This window comes from Malania oleifera, chromosome 7 (genome assembly GCF_029873635.1).
Source record: "Malania oleifera isolate guangnan ecotype guangnan chromosome 7, ASM2987363v1, whole genome shotgun sequence".
Lineage (NCBI taxonomy): Eukaryota > Viridiplantae > Streptophyta > Magnoliopsida > Santalales > Ximeniaceae > Malania > Malania oleifera.
Window position 1 is genome coordinate 76980900 of NC_080423.1, and position 21188 is coordinate 77002087.

The 21188-nt window shown below is 36.1% G+C and overlaps 2 protein-coding genes across 2 annotated transcripts; one reads left to right on the forward strand and one right to left on the reverse strand.

Annotated features, from left to right (window-relative positions):
* The first annotated feature begins 1440 nt into the window (after positions 1-1440).
* On the forward strand, positions 1441-3539 carry LOC131159173 (actin-depolymerizing factor 1). The gene is made up of 3 exons (XM_058113883.1): positions 1441-1597; positions 2752-3017; positions 3105-3539. Exons 1-3 carry the CDS (start codon positions 1595-1597, stop codon positions 3259-3261), a joined length of 426 nt encoding a protein of 141 aa, XP_057969866.1. The 5' UTR covers positions 1441-1594; the 3' UTR covers positions 3262-3539.
* Positions 3540-7229: 3690 nt separating this feature from the next.
* Positions 7230-7616, reverse strand: LOC131160899 (secreted RxLR effector protein 161-like). Its single transcript, XM_058116774.1, has one exon. It carries the CDS (start codon positions 7614-7616, stop codon positions 7230-7232), a length of 387 nt encoding a protein of 128 aa, XP_057972757.1.
* Positions 7617-21188: the final 13572 nt, after the last annotated feature.

Sequence of the window (21188 nt, forward strand, 5' to 3'; positions counted from 1 at the left end):
TCTATTGAGTTGCTATATATATATATATATATATATATTATTTTTTCTTGGTCACTAAATATGAAAAATATTATTTTTTAAAATATTTTTCATTCTTTTAATTAATATTTTTCAAGCTGCAAAGGTGACTTGAACAATTTTCTATGGCTCAAAGATTTTTAATTCAAAATGTGATATGATCATGCTCTCTTATTTAATAATCATTTATGAGAAAAATTAATAAATTTAAATATAAAGTAAGAACAAAATTAAGATTGGGTATTATTCCAAAAAAAAATTTTAATTTTTTGGGATAACATAAAAAATCAATTTTTTATTTAATAAGCATTTACATAACAAGTACTTTTAAAAATAAAAATAAAAAAAAATTTTCATTTTGATTTCCTGATTAGATGAACTGATAAGATCAAAACACTTTATACAAAAATTTTATATTTTGAGATTTCAAATATACATATGAAAACCATTTTATGATAAAATTTTTCACGTCCTCAATTTATTAATGTGGTTAAAAGACAGTCTTCTTATATATGTATATATTTTAATTATTAAAAATATTATTTATAATGTATTTAATTTAAAAGATTTTGGAAGATTACAAATAATTTTAGGAAGATTTTTTTTAAAAAAAATAATTTTTTATGCTTGAAAATTCTATCAAGCACTCGAAATTAAATATAAGAGAAGAAGAACAATCTAAAGCAACATGCCCTCATTTACCAAAAGTCAACAATTTTGAAAAGTCTTCTATGCTACTCTCAATAAGATGTTAAATCATATCATTTTCATAAATTAATGGTTAAACATAAATTCATTTCTTATCTCAATTCCTAAAAATCAAGAAATTTATATCATAAGTTTTGAGTTCTAATTTTGTGACGATGAAAATAAGTATCGGGTGAAAAATTAGATACTCGTTCTCATGTAGCCCAAAGATTTAAAAATTTTCATCAGTCAATTAAAAATAAAATAAAACTCATTATTATCTTTTCATTTTCAAATTAAAATGGCCAATAATGATATTATATTAACAAAAATAATTAATTGAATTGGACTTCAATATTAACTTTTTATTTATAATAATTTGATTTTCAAAAATTTAATTTTAATTTTGATGAGACCCATAAAACTTAAATAAGGTATTAAATTAATTTGAACATCAAATTTTTTGAATCAAATTATTATGTTTAGAATAAAAAATGAAAAAATTAATTATTACAATTAAAATTTTTAGGCGGCATAGTGGCATTAGGTTTGAAACTTACCCAATGTTCTTTGGAAAGAGAGTAAAATAAATAAAACTAAACAGAACGCCGTCGTTTTACTGTGAACGCTAAGCGGCTCAGCTGCTCAAGCCAGCGACTACAGGGCCCTTCGAGCATTCGTGCGCGACGTGGCGTACTTTCATTGGTTATATTTTCTTTCACAGTGCAGTCTCGCATACAACCTACCACCAGGATAGTAAGCCCTTTCAGACCCACCCCGAATAAAAGGCTAGCACAGCATCGCCATAGTCCCTCCTAATCGGAGACGGAGAATTTGCTCTTCTATATTTGTTCCTACCCCCACCAAACGCTGAAGCGGAACGACAAAAATGGTGAGTGTTTAGATTGCATTTCTTCTACGGTTTTTTTTTTTTTTTTTTTCTTGGGCTTTGATTTTTCTGTACAGTTCGTTTCTGGAATTTTCTGTTTGGTTGTAATTGATCTTATCATCGGAGCTAAGTTTGGCTGAAAGTCGAAGCACTTTTATCTGATTTTGCTTCACTTTTGGTTTTCTGTCTTCCCATGCTTTGCTTGTGCTTTGCTCGTTCGCAGATCTGATTTTATTTTCGTTTTCTGATTATGAATCGTTGGATTTGGATATAAATGAGTGATCGGCATGCTTTGTTCTCTAACTGGATGAATTGAGCTCATCTTTATTGGTTCAAGTTAAATATTGGCTGATGTGAGTGGAAATGTTGTGGATCGATTGTTCATAAATTTAATTTTGGTGGTGTGCGTGGATAATATTTTTGGTTAAATTTTGTATTGTCGCCTGCGATGGTTATGGACCTATGGTAGTGTTTGTGCTATAGCAGATTTGGATTTACACGCGAGCACGTGGACGTGGTTTTAGAAAAGACTATTAAAGGATAATTTTTTGAATCATATGTTGTGGATTCTGTATTGATTTCTTTTAGGTCATTGTTACATTTGGTTGTTGAGAACCTATGCAAAGAAAAAAAAAATCAAAAATTGATTCTTATTTAGTATCTGTTGCTTAGCATTTTTGAAGTACTTTTGCTGCTTGTGAGGGTATAAAATGCATTGACATAAGCTTTTGAAAGCAAAAATGTTATTTCTAAAATTGTTGATAAATTTTCTATGGTCTGGCATTTGAGAAAAACCAAAATTCAAATCTACTGAGTGCAGTATAGTGATACTACTGCTGAGCTTTTCTTTTTTATTTTTTAAAAAATGTTTGGTTAATTTCAGATTTCCATTCCTGAATTTGGTGAATATGTATAACGACAAATGGATCTGACCCAATAAGAAGAAAATAAGGAATGCATCCACTCAAATTTTGCTTCTTGTTTTTGTTTATCTTGGTATCCTTTATAGCCTAACCATTTTGATTCTGCATTTTTAAAATGTCTTGCAATTGTTTTCTAGCTGCTTTAGGTTTTATTTTTATGCACCATATTTGGATTAGGTTATATTTCTTGATTGAAAATGATATTACAAATTGGTATGCTCTTATAATGCATAGGCAAACGCTGCATCGGGAATGGCAGTCAATGATGAATGCAAGTTAAAGTTCTTGGAACTTAAGGCAAAAAGGACTTATCGCTTCATAGTTTACAAGATTGAGGAGAAGCTGAAGCAAGTTGTTGTCGAAACACTTGGTGAGCCAGCCCAAAGCTACGAGGATTTTGCCAAAAGTCTTCCTGCTAATGAATGTCGCTATGCAGTATATGACTTTGATTTTGTGACGGCAGAAAATTGCCAGAAAAGCAGGATCTTTTTCATTGCATGGTAAATTCAATAAATCCATTGTTGACCCTCTGTCCCTTATTTATTTAGTTTAGTATCCTTTAATGGTTGTTTACTGTTTTTATATAGGTCGCCTGATACATCAAGGGTGAGAAGCAAGATGATATATGCAAGCTCCAAAGACAGATTTAAGAGGGAACTAGATGGAATTCAGGTAGAGTTGCAAGCAACTGATCCAACTGAGATGGGTCTCGATGTTATTAGAAGCCGTTGCAGTGGAATATGAGCTATAGGACTTGAAATGGAGAGTTTTCTTCTCCATGCAGTCTTCATTGCTTGAGTGAAATGTTTATAGTTTGTGAGATGGTGACTTGGTTAGATGTGATATTGATTTCCAAGTTCTACCATACAGTTAGTTATCTTGAACAACGTATATGGTTGCTGGTATGCTGATTTCCAAGTTCTACCATACAGCCTTCCACTTAGTTTGTTTACAAATTTAAATTTGATATTGAACCCTTGTGATCTGCTTTGGAAGCATGCTTATTAAGCAAAATTTCCCCCCCTGCTCTTTCCCTTGTGTGTTTTTGTCACTTTGGGCAATAATCTTTTGGACCTGCTTTCTCAATTAGCTTAATGCAGTGTTTCATGAAGCCTAGTAGGTTGAAAGATAAATTAAAGAATGAACATATTCGTGATAAGTTAGGTGTAACTCCTATAGAAGTTAAGATAAGGGAGGGACGATTCAGATGGTATGAACACTTGTAACGTAGGCCTCTTATAGTGCACCTGTGAGGAAGAGTGACTTAATTATTGTGGAGGGTAGTAGAAGAGGTAGGGGTAGACTTAAAATAATTTGAAAGGATATAGTGAGTAAGAATTTATATTCTTGAATTTATCAAAGAAATGGTTCATAATCGTATAAATTGGCAAAAAATAATTCATATAGTTGATCCCATTTAGTGGAACTAAGGTTTGATTTTGGTTTTTGGCAGAAAATAATTCATATAGTTGATCCCATTTAGTGGAACTAAGGTTTGATTTTGGTTTTTTTGTTGTTGTTGTATGTTGTCGACTTAAATTTTTGCTTCATTTCAGCCTCCTCTATCATCAATTTTTCATTGCAAATCAAATGTGATGGAAGCTTTTTGTCTCATGCCTTTTTTGGGATAGGTATATGGTTGATTCTTGGTGTCTTTGGGGTTGGAATGGTCATAAAGATCATGGTTTAAATTACATATGTTTAAATTCTAAGCTCATATAATTTGGTATTTTTTTTGTTTTTTTTACGCCTTGTTTGGATGCTAAAATACTTTTACTAGTACATTTCTTCATGTTCATGATTTTTTTTTAGTTTGAATTCACTTGTGATGAGTGAAGTTGCGAATAATAATAAATGCATGCTGCTTCCATGAAAAACAATTAAAAGAGCCAAAATGACATTCAATACTTGTAGTATTTGTTATATTTAAATCAATTAAAATTTATTAAAAATTATTTAAAACATTAATATATAGTTTTTTGGGATCAAAACACGTGAATATATATATATATATATATATATATATGTTTATAATAAGTTTGTCCATACCAAAAAATGAATTCACAAATACCGTATCTATTATTTATTATGTAACAATTGGGATGGTTGTAACTATTACATAACGACCTTTATCAAGATGTGGATCATTAGATAAATTCATGCATAGGATATGTTGCTTGCATTCAATATTACCTTGTTTTGGTAATTATTTTTAATGGTATTAATTTTTATTGAGTATGAATCATTTACAAATATTTAAGAACTTGAGTAATGTGAGTCATGGATTTTTATACAGTGTCGTCAATTTATTAATTGTTTAAGAATTTCATGACCATTTTGGTTGTATAATCAATGGGATGTGGGAAATTGGTTTTTTGACTTGGTCTCCTATGATCTTTGTTCCCTTGACATCAAAAGTTTGGTCAGATCACTTAGATTAATCGGTGTTATGTGTGTGTATATAAAATATTATAGATTCTTAACCCTCCAAACACCGGTAAACTACTGTCCAAACCAATTTCACTTATTATTATTATTATTAGTATCACAAAAGAGGTTGGATACTAATATATTAAGCACAATGGGAAATACAAGGAAAATAGCCTATGGAAAGCCTAAAAGGGAAAAACAACTAAGAAAAAGTCATTAAGGACCAATTGGACTTGCCTCTCTAACTTGAAAAATGATCCTACAACTTACGAGACGATTCTACACTTGAAAACTAAAATAGAAGGACCGTATGAACCATGTGAGGATTTAGCTTCTTGTGATCCTTAGCTTTTAGGACAATCAGTAGCCATATGCAAAGGCGGTTGTACTTATAAGTTTAGAATGCCTTTACAACGAGTATAGAGTTCCGATTAATGAGAAAAATCTACAGTCAAATATGAATCTCCTTAAGAAAACTAGGGAACTATTGGTAGGTCAATAGAGAATACTCAACACTTCTCAAGAAAGGTCTCCAGAAGGAGATTTGGTGTCTACAAAATCTAGAGCAAGGAGAATGATAAAAAGTTCTAAACTAGTTGGAAAATTTATGAAGTTAGTAAAGTTGTCCCCTTGACACATACATGTTGCAAACTTTGGGTGGGGGGAGAGGGGGTGGGGGGGCAAGAGTAATACCCTAGACAAGGAACCTAGAAAACCTATGTAGGTATTTCAAATAATTGGACTCTTAAGAACCACAATATATAATTTGTAAAAGAATATGTTAATATTTTGTAAGTATTTGGCGCTAATGATTACATCTTTGAACAGTAGTCATGCTACTTTATTAAGAACCTAAAAGTTGTCGAGTGCATTAAGATGGACCAGAATAGGGAGATGGGCCTCGAGACAAAATTACATTGGTTAGGTTAAGAATGAACTTGGAAATAAGTTTAATGTTGGGCCAAGGCCTTGAACATAACATGGCCTTATATCTTTTGTCCCAAAGCCTATCCACCAAGAGAGAGAGAGTTTGCAATTTGAATAACTCCTACAACTACTAATACATATTTATATAAAAGCCATTGAAAGCATAATTTCAGAAACTATAAACAAACAATTGTTTACAAGTGGAAGAGAATAGTGATCTGACCTCCAGCAATAACTACTCAAGTCTTCAAGAAAGGGATTTGAAATAAGAAAAAGAACTATGAGAAATAGAGAAAGAGATTTGGGAATTCGCTTTACTCTTACTGTGTTTCAGAAGAGTAGAAGAAGTAGGGTTTTTGGCCAGTTCTATATCACCGTAAGCCAATGTGTGACTTAATAGTTAATCACATACCCTATTTATATACTGGTCAAGACCCCATCCACTGAGAGATTTCCTCTCACATTTCCTACTATCAAGGGATTGTGAGTTTTCAAAATCTCTCGTTTGAATTTCAAATCAGATTCAAAATCTTCCATTTGAATTTCAAACCAATGACTTAGTCTTAGGAGACTTAGTCTTAGTATATCAAGTAGTTACTGTAAAATCCCATCTCCCATATTTGATTTTTTGAATAAAATAATAATTATAATAATTTAGAGAATAGTATTTTCAAATAAAACAATATGTGTTATGTGTGCTACTTAAAAAGGAAACATGTGCGCTAACATTCTCCCACTTGGCTCACATGCTACACATCTTGAAGACTTTATGGGTTGCGAAGTTTAAAACTGAATATGGCCACAAAACTACTTTAACTTTTATAGAAAGATAATACATGAATCATGGCGGTTTTGCTTTTCTTTACATAGTAAACAATTCCTTCCATGTATCACAATGTACGACCTTTTCTTAATAAAACTTTATGTGGTAACTCTTTATGCATGACTTCTTGTAAGTCATTGTGGGTCTAATGTCCCAATGGACAATTTTAGCAACAGATACTATATGTGCACAAATAAATTGATTTTATCGACAATTAAATAAGAGATCAAGAACAAAGTGTACTAATCAATCTCATGCTTTCCACATAATTTGTAAACACTTTGATTGAGAGCCCTTTCGTCAAAGGGTCTACTACCATTAAATCAGTACTTATATGTTCAATAGTCACTTCTTGTTCTTTAATTCTTTCTCTGTTAGCAAGGTACTTTATGTTGATGTGTTTACTTCTGCTCCCACTCTTGTTGCTCTTTGAAAAGAACACTGTTGCCGAGTTATCATAGTAAATCTTTAATGGCTTTGATATTGAATCCACAATTTGAAACTCTGTGATAAAATTCTTTAACCATTTGGCCTATGAAGTTGCTTCAAAGCATGCTATAAACTCTACCTCCATAGTAGATGATGCAACTATTGTCTGTTTGGTGCTCTTACAAGATATAGCACCACCTACTAGCAAAAAGACATATCCTAAAGTGGATTTCTTTGAATCTTGACATTCGGCAAAATCCAAATCTGTATATCCAACCACTTCTAGATTGTCTACATGCTTATAAGTAAGCATGTAATCCTTGGTTCCTTGTAAATATCTCAAAACCTTTTTGGCAGCTTTCCAATGATCCATTTCAGGATTACTTTGATATCTGCCAAGCATTCCTACTGCAAATGCTATGTCTAGTCTTATACAAACCTGTGCATACATCAAAATGCTAACTGCAGGCACATAAGGAATGTTTTCCATTTCTTCCTTGTCCAATATATTTTTCGGACACTAACTTAAGCTGAATTTGTCACCCTTCAAAATGGGTGTTGCATTCAGCTTACATTCATTCATCCTAAATTTCTCAAGAACCTTTTCAATGTAGGCCTTATGAGATAGTCATGTCCTTTGAGACCTATCTGTGTGAATTTTTATGCCAATGAAATAAGAAGCTTCACCCAAATCCTTCATTTCAAAATTCTTAGAGAGAAATTGTTTCATGTCATATAGCAATCTCAAATCATTGGTTGCAAGTAGGATGTTATCCACATATAGGACTAAGAAAGTAATTTTAATCCCACTGATCTTTGAGGTATATGCAATTATCCACAATGTTCTCCGTAAAACCAAATAAAGTAATAACATCATGAAACTTTAGATACCATTGTCGGGAGGCTTGCTTTAGTCCATATATTGACTTCTTTAATTTGCAAACCAAATTATTGCCTTGATAAAAAAAAAAATCCTCTAGGTTATTTCATGTATACGTCTTCTTCAAGATCCCCATTTAAAAATATTGTTTTCACATCCATCTGATATAGCTCTAAATCAAAATGAACTACAAGAGCCATGATTATTCTAAATGAGTCTTTCTTAGAAACTGGAGAAAAAGTGTTATGGTAATCAATGCCTTCTACTTGAGTGAATCCCTTGGCTACCAGTCTGGCCTTATATCTCTCAATGTTACCATTTGAGTCTCTTTTAGTTTTGTAGACCCATTTACAACTTACAACTTTGACTCCCTTAGGTAACTCAATGATATTCCAGACTTGGTTTTTAGCCATAGAATCCATTTCTTCCTTTATGGTATCATACCAAACACTTGAATTTTCCCCACTCATGGCTTGTGAAAATGAGATGGGATCATCTTTAAGTCGAACATCAAAGTTAGACTCTATCAAGTATACATGATAGTCACTAGGAATAGTAGATCTTCTTATCCTTGAAGACCTCCTTAAAACTTGAGTTTGAGTGTCACCCATATCAGGTGAGTGTTGTACTTCAGCCTCTATATTAACTTGTTCCTCTTGAGGCAGAGGTGATATTTCTTGTTTTGATTTTTCCTCCAAAACATTATATTGATTTTCTTGAAAGATATTTATTTTACCCTTATTCACATATTCATTTTCTTTATTCTATGTTTCCTCCCACTCTATCTTTCGAGAAACAATGCTCCCACTAATGTCAATATCCTCAAGAAATTTTGCATTCCTAGCTTCAACAATTCTAGGTGCGTGTGAGTGACAGTAAAATTTTTAACCCTTAGAATTTTCTGCATAACCAATGAAGTATCCACTTATTGTTCTAGGGTCTAATTTCTTTAATTGTGGATCATAGATTCTGACCTCAACTGGACAACCCCATATGTGTAAGCGTCTTAAACTTGGTTTCCATCCTTTCCATAACTCAAATGGCATTTTGGGAACCGCCTTATATGGAACTCTGTTTAAGATATACACTGCAGTTTTTAAGGCTTCACTCCACAATTATAAGGGAAGATCATTGTTGCACATACTCCAAACCATATCCATAAGGGTACGATTCCGCCTTTCTGCAACACCATTTTGGTAAGGTGATCCCGGCATAGTATATTGTGCAACTATATCCTCATCCTTAAGAAATTCTACAAATGGACCTGATCTTTGTCCTGATTTTATGTATCTTACATAATATTCACCACCCCTATTGGATCTTACAATCTTAATACTTTTGTCTAATTGTTTCTATACTTCTTTCTTAAATGTCATGAATGCATCTAGTGCTTCAGCTTTATTAAACAAAAGGTAGAGATACATATACCGAGTATGGTCATCAATAAATGAGATAAAGTATCTCTGACCATTTAGACAATGGGTACTAAATGGACCACAAATATCAGTGTGTATGATCCCAAGCATTTCATTACTCCTCTTGGCACCTTTACTTGTCTTATTGGTTTGCTTACCCTATGCAACCCACACAAGTGTTGAAATCATAAAAATCTAGAGTTTTGAGGACTCCATAATTAACTAATCTTTTCATTCTTTCAATGGAAATATGACCTAATCTCCGGTGTCATAATGTAGAGGAGGACTCATCAATAATGGTATGTTTAGTACCAACATTATCATGCATTGTTAGGAAACTTTGCTCATAGATATTTAATTTGTAAAAACCATTTATTAAACTTCCAGTGTCTATGACAACTGAATTTTTAGATAAATAAATTATAGAGTTTACAAAATGAAATTGAAACTTCAAATGTGCTAGTCTAGAAATTGAAATTAAATTTCTGAAAAAAGAAGGTACATAAAAAGCATAGACCCGAATAATTATGGTAATTTAATAATAGGAGGAGAGAAAATAAATTAAATTTGAAATGTAATAGGGTCTCGTCGACGAATGTGGTATGCTTGTCAATGAACACACTTGAGGAGATCGTCGACGGAGACACGTGTCTTGTTGACGAGAAGATACCGAGAGGCTATTTTCAGCTTTGAATTTCATCAACGAGGAGTAAACGTGCATTGAAGAACTTCCTTCGTGGCCTCGTCGACGAAGTGTCGTGGCTCGTCGACGAGTGCAAGTTTATAAATAGCCTAAACTTGATTTTCTCTACAAAAATCACGCGAAAACCTCTCTCTCTCTCTCTCTCTCTCTCTCTCTCTCATGTTCATCTCTTCCCCGTTCTCTCTAAGATTTTGGGTCGGATTCTTGCCGGTTCGATGATTTGAGGCCACCACGACACTCTTGGAAAAGTTCTTTTCAAGTCTGCTGAAGTGGATCATTGGTGGGGCTAACTTGAACTCCATCCCAAATTCAAGGTAAGACTTTTTATTTAGTATTTGGATTTCCCACAGTTGTAGAAAATGTAACACTCGAAGAAATACTGAAATTTTATTTAGGGAGTTATTGTTTTTAGGGTGTTGAACGCAGAACCCTGCGGGTGTAGGACTAGACACTGTAGGAGCTTTTCAGTAGTCAAGTAAAGGAATAAACTAAAGCAGTAAGTTTCCAAAAAAATTATTATTATTATTTACTAGTAAATTTATGTTCAGAAAGTATGTATTATATATAAGCATATGTGTAAAAATGTACATTTGGGAAAATACTGCTATTACACAGGGATATGTATTTTTAAGTATGAAATGTTAGGAAATATGATTCTAGAACAGAATTTATGATTTTATTCAGTATTGTGTGGCATGAATATTATTTTACGCATATTCTATTATGTTAAGTCAATTTTACAGATAAAACATGTTTCAGTGATTTTAAGAAATAACAGGATAATGCAGTACATAATGATTTTAGAATGCATAATAAATAATATATTTATTTAAATCAATATGTACGTTATGTTTGACGCAATGCCGCAATTATGAATGTAATCAGCACAAGGCCGTAATTATTTATGTTATTACAGAAATTAGAAAATGCTATCAAACTAATTATTTATGTCGCATAATAAATAATATATTTATTCAAATCAATATAATAGTTATGTTTGACGCAATGCCGCAATTATGAATGTAATCAGCACAAGGCCGTAATTATTTATGCCGCATAATAAATAATATATTTATTCAAATCAATATGTACGTTATGTTTGACGCAATGCCGCAATTATGAATGTAATCAGCACAAGGCCGTAATTATTTATGTTATTACATAAATTAGAAAATGCTATCAAACTATTTATGTTCAAAGAGTATATTATCATGTATTATATGTTATCAGAACCTGGATGATAGTTTAGATCAGTTATCAGGAGTACGGTACGGTAGCTATATAGTTCAGTTCAGTTCAGACTTGTGCTAACTGCCCCTACTAGTAAAGGGGGTGAGAGATGTATAGTTGATGTGGCTTTCAGTGTAGAGTTATAGACGTCCACCTGGCAGTCCGGACCAGGGTGTGGCGGGCCTATCGTACTTACATATATTTTTGACTCGACAGCAATCGGCCATCCATTGTCGAGTCCCACCTTCGAGCTGCACAACCTGTCATGGGAGGTAAAACATGACATCAACTAGTTATTCATCCTGGGTAAATTTCAGAATTACTAGTTATATCAGATGATTTTATGAACAGTTAGATACATTATGACTTAGTAAAATTATGAAATTATAAGCTTACTCAGTTATGATATTATCAGTGTTTTCAAGCATATGACATGTACTGTATATTTATTATAACTTGCAAATATTCATGTTGCCACACAACTATATTTAGTTTTTTTCCCTTACTGAGAGATGTCTCACCCCAACTCAAACCATTTCAAGGAACCTAGAAAGATAGGCGGACCGAGGCCGCCGTTGATGTAGTGTTTATCACCCCGCTAGGAGGGTGAGTCTTTTGAACTAGGGTCTGTAGGTTTATGGTATTAGATCCTAGTTCTATCTTTTGATGATTTTGGAGGTTGTATATACAGTATTATGATGGAATGTAGATAACTCTGGTATAATGTACTTTATGGTTTGGTGAATGAAATTTATGTTTACCGCTACATAAGTTTCCCCTATGTATGACAGGTGTATCCCCCTTACCCATAGGTTTCGGGTTGACTTTATTATGTTATTAGTTAATGGTATTAGAGTGTTTAACATGATTAATTATGCAGTGAGTTAAGTAGGCCATTACAGTTTGGTATCAGAGTCTAGGTTATTAGGTTCTGTAAACTCTAGAATGCAGTAGTAACAATACTAGAGTATAGGATAAGAGAATTTGAGGTCTGATTTTGTAATCTAGTTGTAGGACTTCCTTGATGGTTTGTGTGCCTTTCCTGGGATGATGATTTCAGGAAAGTCATGGTAAACTATTGTCGGGTTGGGTATCTAGGTTGCAGGATTGAACCTTGAATTAAAATCAAGGATGATGAATTAATTAAGGATATAATACTAGTTAGATAATATGTTATGGTGATAGGGTTCTAAGTTAAATTTATTATCTTTTAAGGATGGACCCTGGAGGTAGTAGCGCACATGCCAGTGGTAATGAGGGTGCTGGACCCTCAGGCGCTACGGGTGGTGATTTAGATGCAGTACTGCACAACGTGGCACAAAAAGTTATGGTTGAAATTGCCAGAAACTCTAAAGAGCAGAGTGGTCCATCTGCTGGCCATAACAGTTCAATTGTAAAGTTCATTAAGATGAATCCTCCGGCTTTCTCAAGAGGAATTGATCCTGTAGTCGTTGAAAACTGGGTGCAAGAGATTGAAAAAGTATTTGCAGTGCTGCAGTGTATTGAGGAGCAGAGGGTGCTGTTTGCCACGTATAAACTAATTGGAGAGGCTGAGAGATGGTGGATGGCAGTGAAACTCCTAGAACAATAGAGGACGATGCCTATGGAGATGACATGGGAGCAATTCAAGGAGATATTTTTCGATAGATATTTTCTAGCCTCGTCCAAGGAAGTTAAGATTGAGGAGTTCCTGAATCTGAAGTAGGGACAGTAGACAGTGCAGCAATACGCGGTGAGGTTTATTGAATTGTCTCGCTTCGCTCTGTACATTATTCCAGATGAGATGAAAAAGGTAAGAAAGTTTGAAAGGGGTATGAGGAGAGAATTATATAAGCAAGTGTTGATACTAAAATTGCAAGATTTCACCGAGCTAGAGGATAGGGCAACTATGGAAGAAGTCGGGGAGCGGTTGGAGGTTGAGGAGCAGAGACAGAGGAAGAGATCCACGCCTTCTAGTTCCCAGCAGGGGTCCATTTGTGGTTCATGGAAGAGAGGTGGCTATTACAGGGGTTGGAGGCAGGAGACATGGAATCGTGGTTTCAAGGGTATGCAACCTTTTCCAACTTGCTTGACTTGTGGCAAGAGACACCCGGGGGAGTGTCGTGCCATGCGAGGTATTTGCTACCGATGTGGGGAGCCGGGATATATGATGAGATATTTCTAGGCTCATATTGGTGCTGCTCTCGCTCCTAGACCTGTTCGGGGAGGCTATCAGGCGCCACGTGGAGGCTAGCAAAGGAATATGGCTCAAGCCAGAGTGTTTTCTTTGATGCTGGGTGATGCTGAGACAGCCGGCGATGTGGTGACAGGTATGATTAGCATGCTTTCCTTTAAAGTTATTGCATTATTTGATTCATAATCCAAACACTCGTTTGTGTCTATGGAGTGCACTAGACTATGTGGGGCAGAAACACTATTATTAGACACTGAACTGTTAGTAACTATACCGATCGGGTCAACAGTGAAGTGTAGTAGGGTGCTCCGAGGCTGTCCAGTTGATATTCAGGGGAGAATTTTATCCGCTGATTTGATAGTGCTGGACATGTACGGTTTTGATGTCATATTCAGCATGGATTGGCTAGTAGCTAACTTTGCCAGTATAAATTGCTGTTTGAGAGAAGTGATATTCATACCTCCAGGAAGACTAGAATTTAGATTTATAGGGTTATAAGTGCAATCCCCACCTCAGTTAGTTTCAGCCATTCAGGCAAAGAGATTGGTCCTGAGTGGTTGTCAGGGGTTCGTGGCCTTTGTGAAGGAAATGTTAGGGAATGAATTGAAGCTCACTAGTACGTCAGTAGTAAAAGAGTTTACAGATGTTTTTTCGGATAAGCTACCAGGCTTGCCACTTGATCGTGAGATAAATTTTCCTATTGATCTGCCTCCAGGTACAACGTTGAGCTCTAAAGCACCTTATTAAATGGCACCAGCAGAGTTGGCAGAACTAAAAGATCAATTGCAAGATTTGCTCGATAAGGGTTTTATACGACCTAGTGTGTCTCCTTGGGGAGCTCCAGTGTTATTTGTGAAGAATAAAGATGGTTCCATGAGGATGTATATAGATTATAGGAAAATCAACAAGGCAACAATCAAGAACAAGTATCCTCTATCTCGTATAAATGATTTATTTGACTAGCTCCAGGATACACTGGTGTATTCTAAAATGATCTTAGATCAGGTTATCATCAAGTAAAGGTAAAGGTAGAAGATGTATCGAAGACGACCTTCAGGACTAGGTACGGGCATTATAAATTTCTTGTTATACATTTTGGTATGACGAATGCTCCTGCAATATTCATGAATTTGATGAATAGAATTTTCTACCAATATTTAGACCATTTTGTTGTTGTTTATATTGATGATGAGTCTATTCGAGGAGCTATGAGGAGCATGAGACACATTTGAGGAAAGTTTTACAGACACTCAGGGAAAAGAAGTTGTACACCAAGTTTAGTAAATGTGAATTCTGGCTCGAGAAGGTTGTGTTTTTGGGGCACGTCATCTCAGGGAATGGAATTTTTGTGGATCCTAATAAAATTGATGTAGTAGTGAATTGCGCTAGGCCAAGGAACGTTCAGGAGATCAGGAGTTTCTTGGGGTCGGCTAGTTATTACCATCATTTTGTTTGAGGGATTTTCAGCATTATTAGGGCCTTTGACACAACTGACTAGGAAGAACGTCAGGTTTGAATGGGACAATAGTTGTAAGCAGAGTTTCCATGAATTGAAGCAAAAAGTTACCACGACACCAGTGTTGATCATCCCGTCAGGGGGTGAGGGTTATGCTATCTATAGTGATGTAGCATGGTAGGGTGGTAGCATATGCGTCCAAACAGTTGAAAGAATATGAAAAGAACTACTTTACCCATGATCTTGAATTGGTTGCAGTAGTACGTGCATTGAAGATTTGGAGGCATTATCTGTATAGTGAGCGATGTGAAATCTTCTCTGACCATAAGAGTTTAAAGTACTTTTTCACTCATAAGGAACTTAACATGAGATGGAGAAGGCGGTTGGAACTTATTAAAGATTTTGATTGTACTATCAATTATTACTCAAGAAAAGAAAACGTGGTAGCTGATGCATTAATTAGGAAGTCAGTGGGACCAAAGATGGTAGCTATAGAGATTCAGTATCCGATTATAATGGATTTGGAGAGACTCAGCATAGAATTAGTCGAGAGTAACCCCCAGACATGTATTTCCAGTTTAGTAGTGCAGCCTACTCTACAGTAAATGATTAAAGCTGCTCAGAAGGAGGATCTAGAATTAGCAGAGGTAATGGTCAGAGTACAAAATGGTCAGGGAGAGGAATTATGTATTACAGATTACAGAGTTTTGCGGTTCCATTCTAAACTGTGTGTTCCTACTGATGCTAATATCAGAAAGACCATCCTAAAAGAGGCTTATAAATCTTTGTACACATTTCATCTTGGCAGCACGAAAATGTATAAGGATTTGCGAGAGTCTTATTGGTGGAGTGGTATGAAGAAGGAGATTGCCGAGTATGTAGCATAATGTTTGACGTGCCAGTAGGTAAAGGTTGAGCACCAAAGGCCGCCACCTTAGCTGCAGTGTAATGACCTGAAGAATAATGGTATTTTAAATAAGAAAGAAAAGGGTAAAATGGAAATAGAACAAAAGGAGGCAGCAGTGAAGCGTTCGTCGATGACGTGGCAGTATAGGCTCCTTAATGAAGGTGTGTCTCATCGACGAAAAGATACTAAGAGGATGTTTTGGGTCTCTAAATTTCATTGACGAAGGGAAGAGTTCGTCGACGAATTGCCTCTTGACCTCATTGACGAGGTGACATAGCTCGTCGACGAAGCCCATGGTATAACTAGTGTAAACCTCGGATTTTTCAAGCAGAAAATCAGAAATCTCTCTCTCTCTCTCTCTCTCTCTCTCTCTCTCTCTCTCTCTCTCTCTCTCTCTCTCTCTCTCTCTCTCCTCTCTATGGTTTCTCTATCCTCTCTCTTCAATTTCGGCTCCGCTACTCGCCGGATCGACAATCTGAGGCCACCACGACGCTCTTGGGGAAGTTTTCTCCAAATCTGCCGGAGCGGATCATTGGTGGAAGTGAGTTGAAATTCATCCCTAGTTTGAGGTAAAGCTTTTTATGCCAAATTTGGCCTTATTGTAGTTATAGGAAATGTTATTCACGGAAAAATACTAAAGTTTAGTTCTAAGAATTGTTGGATTTAAGGTGTTGAATGGGAACCCTGCGAGTGTAGGACCAGTACATTTAGGGGGTTTCTTTTTAGTATTAGGTAAGGGAATAAACTAAAGCAGTTCTTTTCTAAGTAATTTATTATTATTTATTAGCAAATTGATTTTCAGGAAAACATGTCTTATATTTGTATATTATGGTAAAAATGCATATTTGGGAAAATACTGTTGTTATACAGCAAATATGATTTTATGATGAAATGTATGATTTTAATCAGTATTGTGTGACATGAATATTATTTTACATGATAAGTATTATATTATGGCAATTTTATGAATAAAGTATGATTTTCAGAAGTTATGAAATATTCGGTGCAACGTCGTGATTGATAGACGGCGCGAGGCTATGTATATGTATGATTTTGGCACAAGGCCACAAATATGAAAGTAAATGGTGCAAGGCTGTATGTATTTATGTTATTACAGAAAATGCTATCAATCTATTTACGTTAAATTGTATATTATCATGTATTATGTATTATCAGAACTCGGATGATAGTTTAGTTCAGTTACAGGAGCACGGTACCGTAGCTATATAGATCAGATTACTATGTTCAGATTTGTGCTAACCATCCCACGAGGGGGTGGGAGATAGATAGTCAATGTGGATTTCAGTGTAGAGTTGTAGACGTCCACCTGACAGTTCGAACCAGGGTGTGGACGGTCCATCGTACTTACAGACATTTCTAAATCGGCAGTGGTCGGCTAGCCATCATCGGGTCCCGCCTTCGGACTGCACAACCCGTCATAGGGGGTTAATACATGACATCAGCTAACTAAACATCCTGGGTGAATTTTCAGTATTATCAGTTATATCATACATTCCATGAACAGTATGATTTATTAGAAAATTTAAAAGTATATGATAATTCACTATGTTATGATGTATTTTTTCAGTTATATGAAATGTACTGTATATGTATAATTGCATCAAATATTCATGTTGCCACACAACTATATTTAGTTTATTTTCCCTTACTGAGAAGTGTCTCACCCACGAACTTAAATAACTTTTTAGGAAACCCAGAAAGATTGGCGAATCGAGGCCGCTGTTGAGTCAGTTGAGTTACCCCGTTAGGAGGGTAAGTTTTGATCTAGGAATAGTAGATTTGTGTTGTGGGTTTCTAGATATGTATATATTTTGTATTTTTGGAGATTGTATATAAACACAGATATTTGGGAATGTAGTTGACTTTGGTATTTGTATTTTATAGATAAGGAAATATGATTTATATTTACTGCTGCTTAGGTTTCTATTGTGAATGTCAGATGTGTCCTCGTTACCCACGGGCTCGGGTTGACCTTATTATTAAATATGTTTTATTATATGATTGAATAAGCAAGTAGTTACAGTTTGGTATCAGAGCCTCGGATGCTAGGTTTTGTAGACTTTAGAATGTAGCAGTAATAATACTAGAGTGTAGGATAAAGGAAATTGAGGTCTGGTTTTGTAGTCTAGATGTAGGACTTTCGTGGTGGTTTGTGTGATTTTCTTGGGGTGACAATTTTAGGAAAGTCATGGTAAACTATCGTCGGGTTGGGTATCTAGGTTGCAGGATTGAACCTTAAATTAAGATCTAGAGTGATGAATTAATTGAAGGAAATATTGTACTAGTTAGATGATATATTATAGTGATAGGGTTCTAAGTTAGGTTCTTTGTTTTTCAGGATGGACCCTGGTGGTAGTAGTGCCCATGCCAGCGGGAACGAGGGAGCTGAACTCTCAGGTGCTGCGGGTGGTGATTCAGATGCAGTCTTATGCAGTGTGGCACAACAGGTTATGGCTGAAATCTCTAGGAACTCGAGAGAACAGAGTGGTCCGTCGGCAGGCCATGGTAGCTTGATAGAGAAATTCATTAAGATGAATCCTACGAATTTCTCAAGAGGAACTGACCCTGCAGTCGTTGAAAACTGGGTATAGGAGATAAAGAAAATATTTGTAGTGCTACAGTGTTCAGAGGAGCAGAGGGTGCTATTTGCTACCTACAAACTGACTGGAGAGGCCGATAGATGGTGGTCAGCGGTGAAACTCTTAGAGCAGCAGAGGATAATACCTGTGGAGAGGACATGAGAGCTTTTTAAGGAGACATTCTTTGATAGGTATTTTCCAGCTTCATCTAGGGAAGCTAATATTGATGAGTTTTTCAATCTAAAGGAGGGACAACAGACTGTACAGTAGTACGCGGCGAGGTTCATCGAACTATCTCGCTTTGCCTCGTATATTATTCCAAATGAGGCAAAAAAGGTACGACAGTTTGAAAGAAGCCTGAGAAGAGAAATACATAAGGAGGTGTCGATACTGAAGTTATAGGATTTTACTAAATTGGTGGATAGGGCCACTATAGCAGAGGTTGGGGAGCGGATGGAGGCTGAGGAGCAGAGACAGAAGAATAGATCCACACCTTCTAGTTCCCAGTAGGGAATCGGTCGTGGTTCGTGGAAAAGAGGTGGCTACTACAGAGATCGAAGACAGGAGACCAGGAATCGCGGTTTTCAGGGTATGCAGCCATCTCCAACTTGCCCGTCTTGCGGGAAGAGACATCTGGGGGAGTGTCGCGTCGGGCGAGGTGTCTACTACCGGTGTGGGGAGCCAAGGCATATGATGAGGGATTGTCAGGTTCAGATTGATGCTGCTCCTACTCCTAAACCTACTCAAGAAGGCTACCAGGCGCCACGTGGAGGCCAGCAGAGGAATATGGCTCCATCCAGGGTTTTTGCTCTGACGTCGGGTGATGCAAAGGCAGCCGACGACGTGGTGACAGGTATGGTTGATATGTTTTTATTTAAAGTTATTGCACTATTTGAATCGGGGGTCACACACTCGTTTGTATATGTGGAGTGTGTTAAATTATTTGGGGCAGACACACAAACATTAGATGTTGAATTATTAGTAGATACACCGATTGGGTCAGCAGTGAGGTGTAGTAGGATGCTCTGGGGTTGTCCAGTTGTCGTTCAAAGGAAGATTTTATCTATTGATTTAATAGTGCTGGATATGCATGATTTTGATATCATTTTCGGCATGGATTGACTAGCAGCTTACTTTGCTAGTATAGACTGCCGTGCGAGGGAAGTGATATTTAAACCGCCGGGAAGACCAGAATTCAAATTTATAGGGTCACGAGTGCAATCTTTACCTCAGATGATCGCTGCTATTCAGGCGAGAAGACTACTCCTGAGTGGTTTTCAGGGATTTATAGCCTTCGTGAAGGAAACAATAGGGACTGAAGTGAAGGTCACCCGTACGCTAGTAGTAAAGGAGTTTACCGATGTGTTTTTAAATGAATTACCGGGTTTGCCACCTAACCATGAGGTAGATTTTCCCATTGATCTATTTCCAGATACAGCGCGAATTTCTAAAGCATTGTATTGAATAGCGCCGACAGAGTTGGCAGAATTAAAAGATCAATTGCAGGGTCTACTTGAAAAGGGTTTCATATGACCTAGTGTATCCCCGTGGGGAGCTCCAATACTATTTGTGAAGAAGAAGGACGGGTCTATGAGGATGTGCATAGATTATAGGGAGATTAATAAAGTGACAATCAAGAACAAGTATCCTCTACCCCATTTCAATGATTTGTTTGACTAGCTCCAGGGTACATGGGTGTATTCCAATATCGACCTCATGTCAGGTTATCATCAGGTAAAAGTAAGGGCAGAAGATGTATCAAAGACAGCCTTCAGGACCAGGTATGGGCATTACGAGTTCCTTGTTATGCCGTTTGGTCTGACAAATGCTCCTACGATATTTATGGATTTGATAAATAGGATTTTCCATCCATTTTAGATCAGTTTGTTGTTGTTTTTATTGATGATGTACTGGTCTATTTGAGGAGCTATGAGGAGCATAAGGTACATTTGAGGCAGGTTTTGCAGACACTCAGGGAGAAGAAGTTGTATGCTAAATTCAGTAAATGTGACTTCTAGTTCAAGAAAGTTGTGTTTTTGGGGCATGTTATGTCAGGGGACAAAATTTCTGTGGATCCTAGTAAGATTAAGGCGATAGTGAATTGGGCTAGACCGAGGAACATCCAGGAGATCAAGAGTTTCTTGGGGTTAACTGGTTATTACCATCGTTTCGTCGAGGGGTTCTCAGCTTTATTAGGGCCTCTAACACAATTGACTAGGAAGAATGCAAGATTTGAATGAGACGACAACTATGAGTAGAATTTTTAGCAGTTGAAGCAGAGGCTAGTCACAGCACTGATCATCCCGTTAGGGGTTGAGGGTTATACTATCTACAGTGATGCATCCTTGAAGGGACTTGGCTGTGTATTGATGCAGCATGGTAGGGTGGTGGTGTATGCTTCTGGGTAGTTGAAAGAATATAAGAAGAACTACCCTAGCCATGATCTTTAATTGGCTACAGTGGTACATGCATTGAAGATTTGGAGGCATTACTTGTATGGCGAGCGGTATGATATTTTCTCCGACCACAAAAGTTTAAATTATTTCTTCACTTAGAAGGAATTGAATATGAGGCAGAGAAGATGGTTAGAGTTAAATATTTTGATTGTACTATCAGTTACCACCCAGGGAAAGCAAATGTGGTAGCTGATGCATTGAGCAGGAAGTCTGCAAGACCAGTGTTAGCAGCTATAGAGATC

What these genes read in the sequence shown, in the direction of transcription:
- LOC131159173 (XM_058113883.1), top strand. An exon ending in AGGATCTTTTTCATTGCATG is followed by an intron (nt 3,018 to 3,104) that starts GTAAATTCAATA and finishes GTTTTTATATAG; the next exon opens with GTCGCCTGATACATCAAGGG.
- LOC131160899 (XM_058116774.1), bottom strand. Translation starts at nt 7,616, where the DNA reads ATGGAAAACATTCCTTATGTGCCTGCAGTTAGCATTTTGATGTATGCA.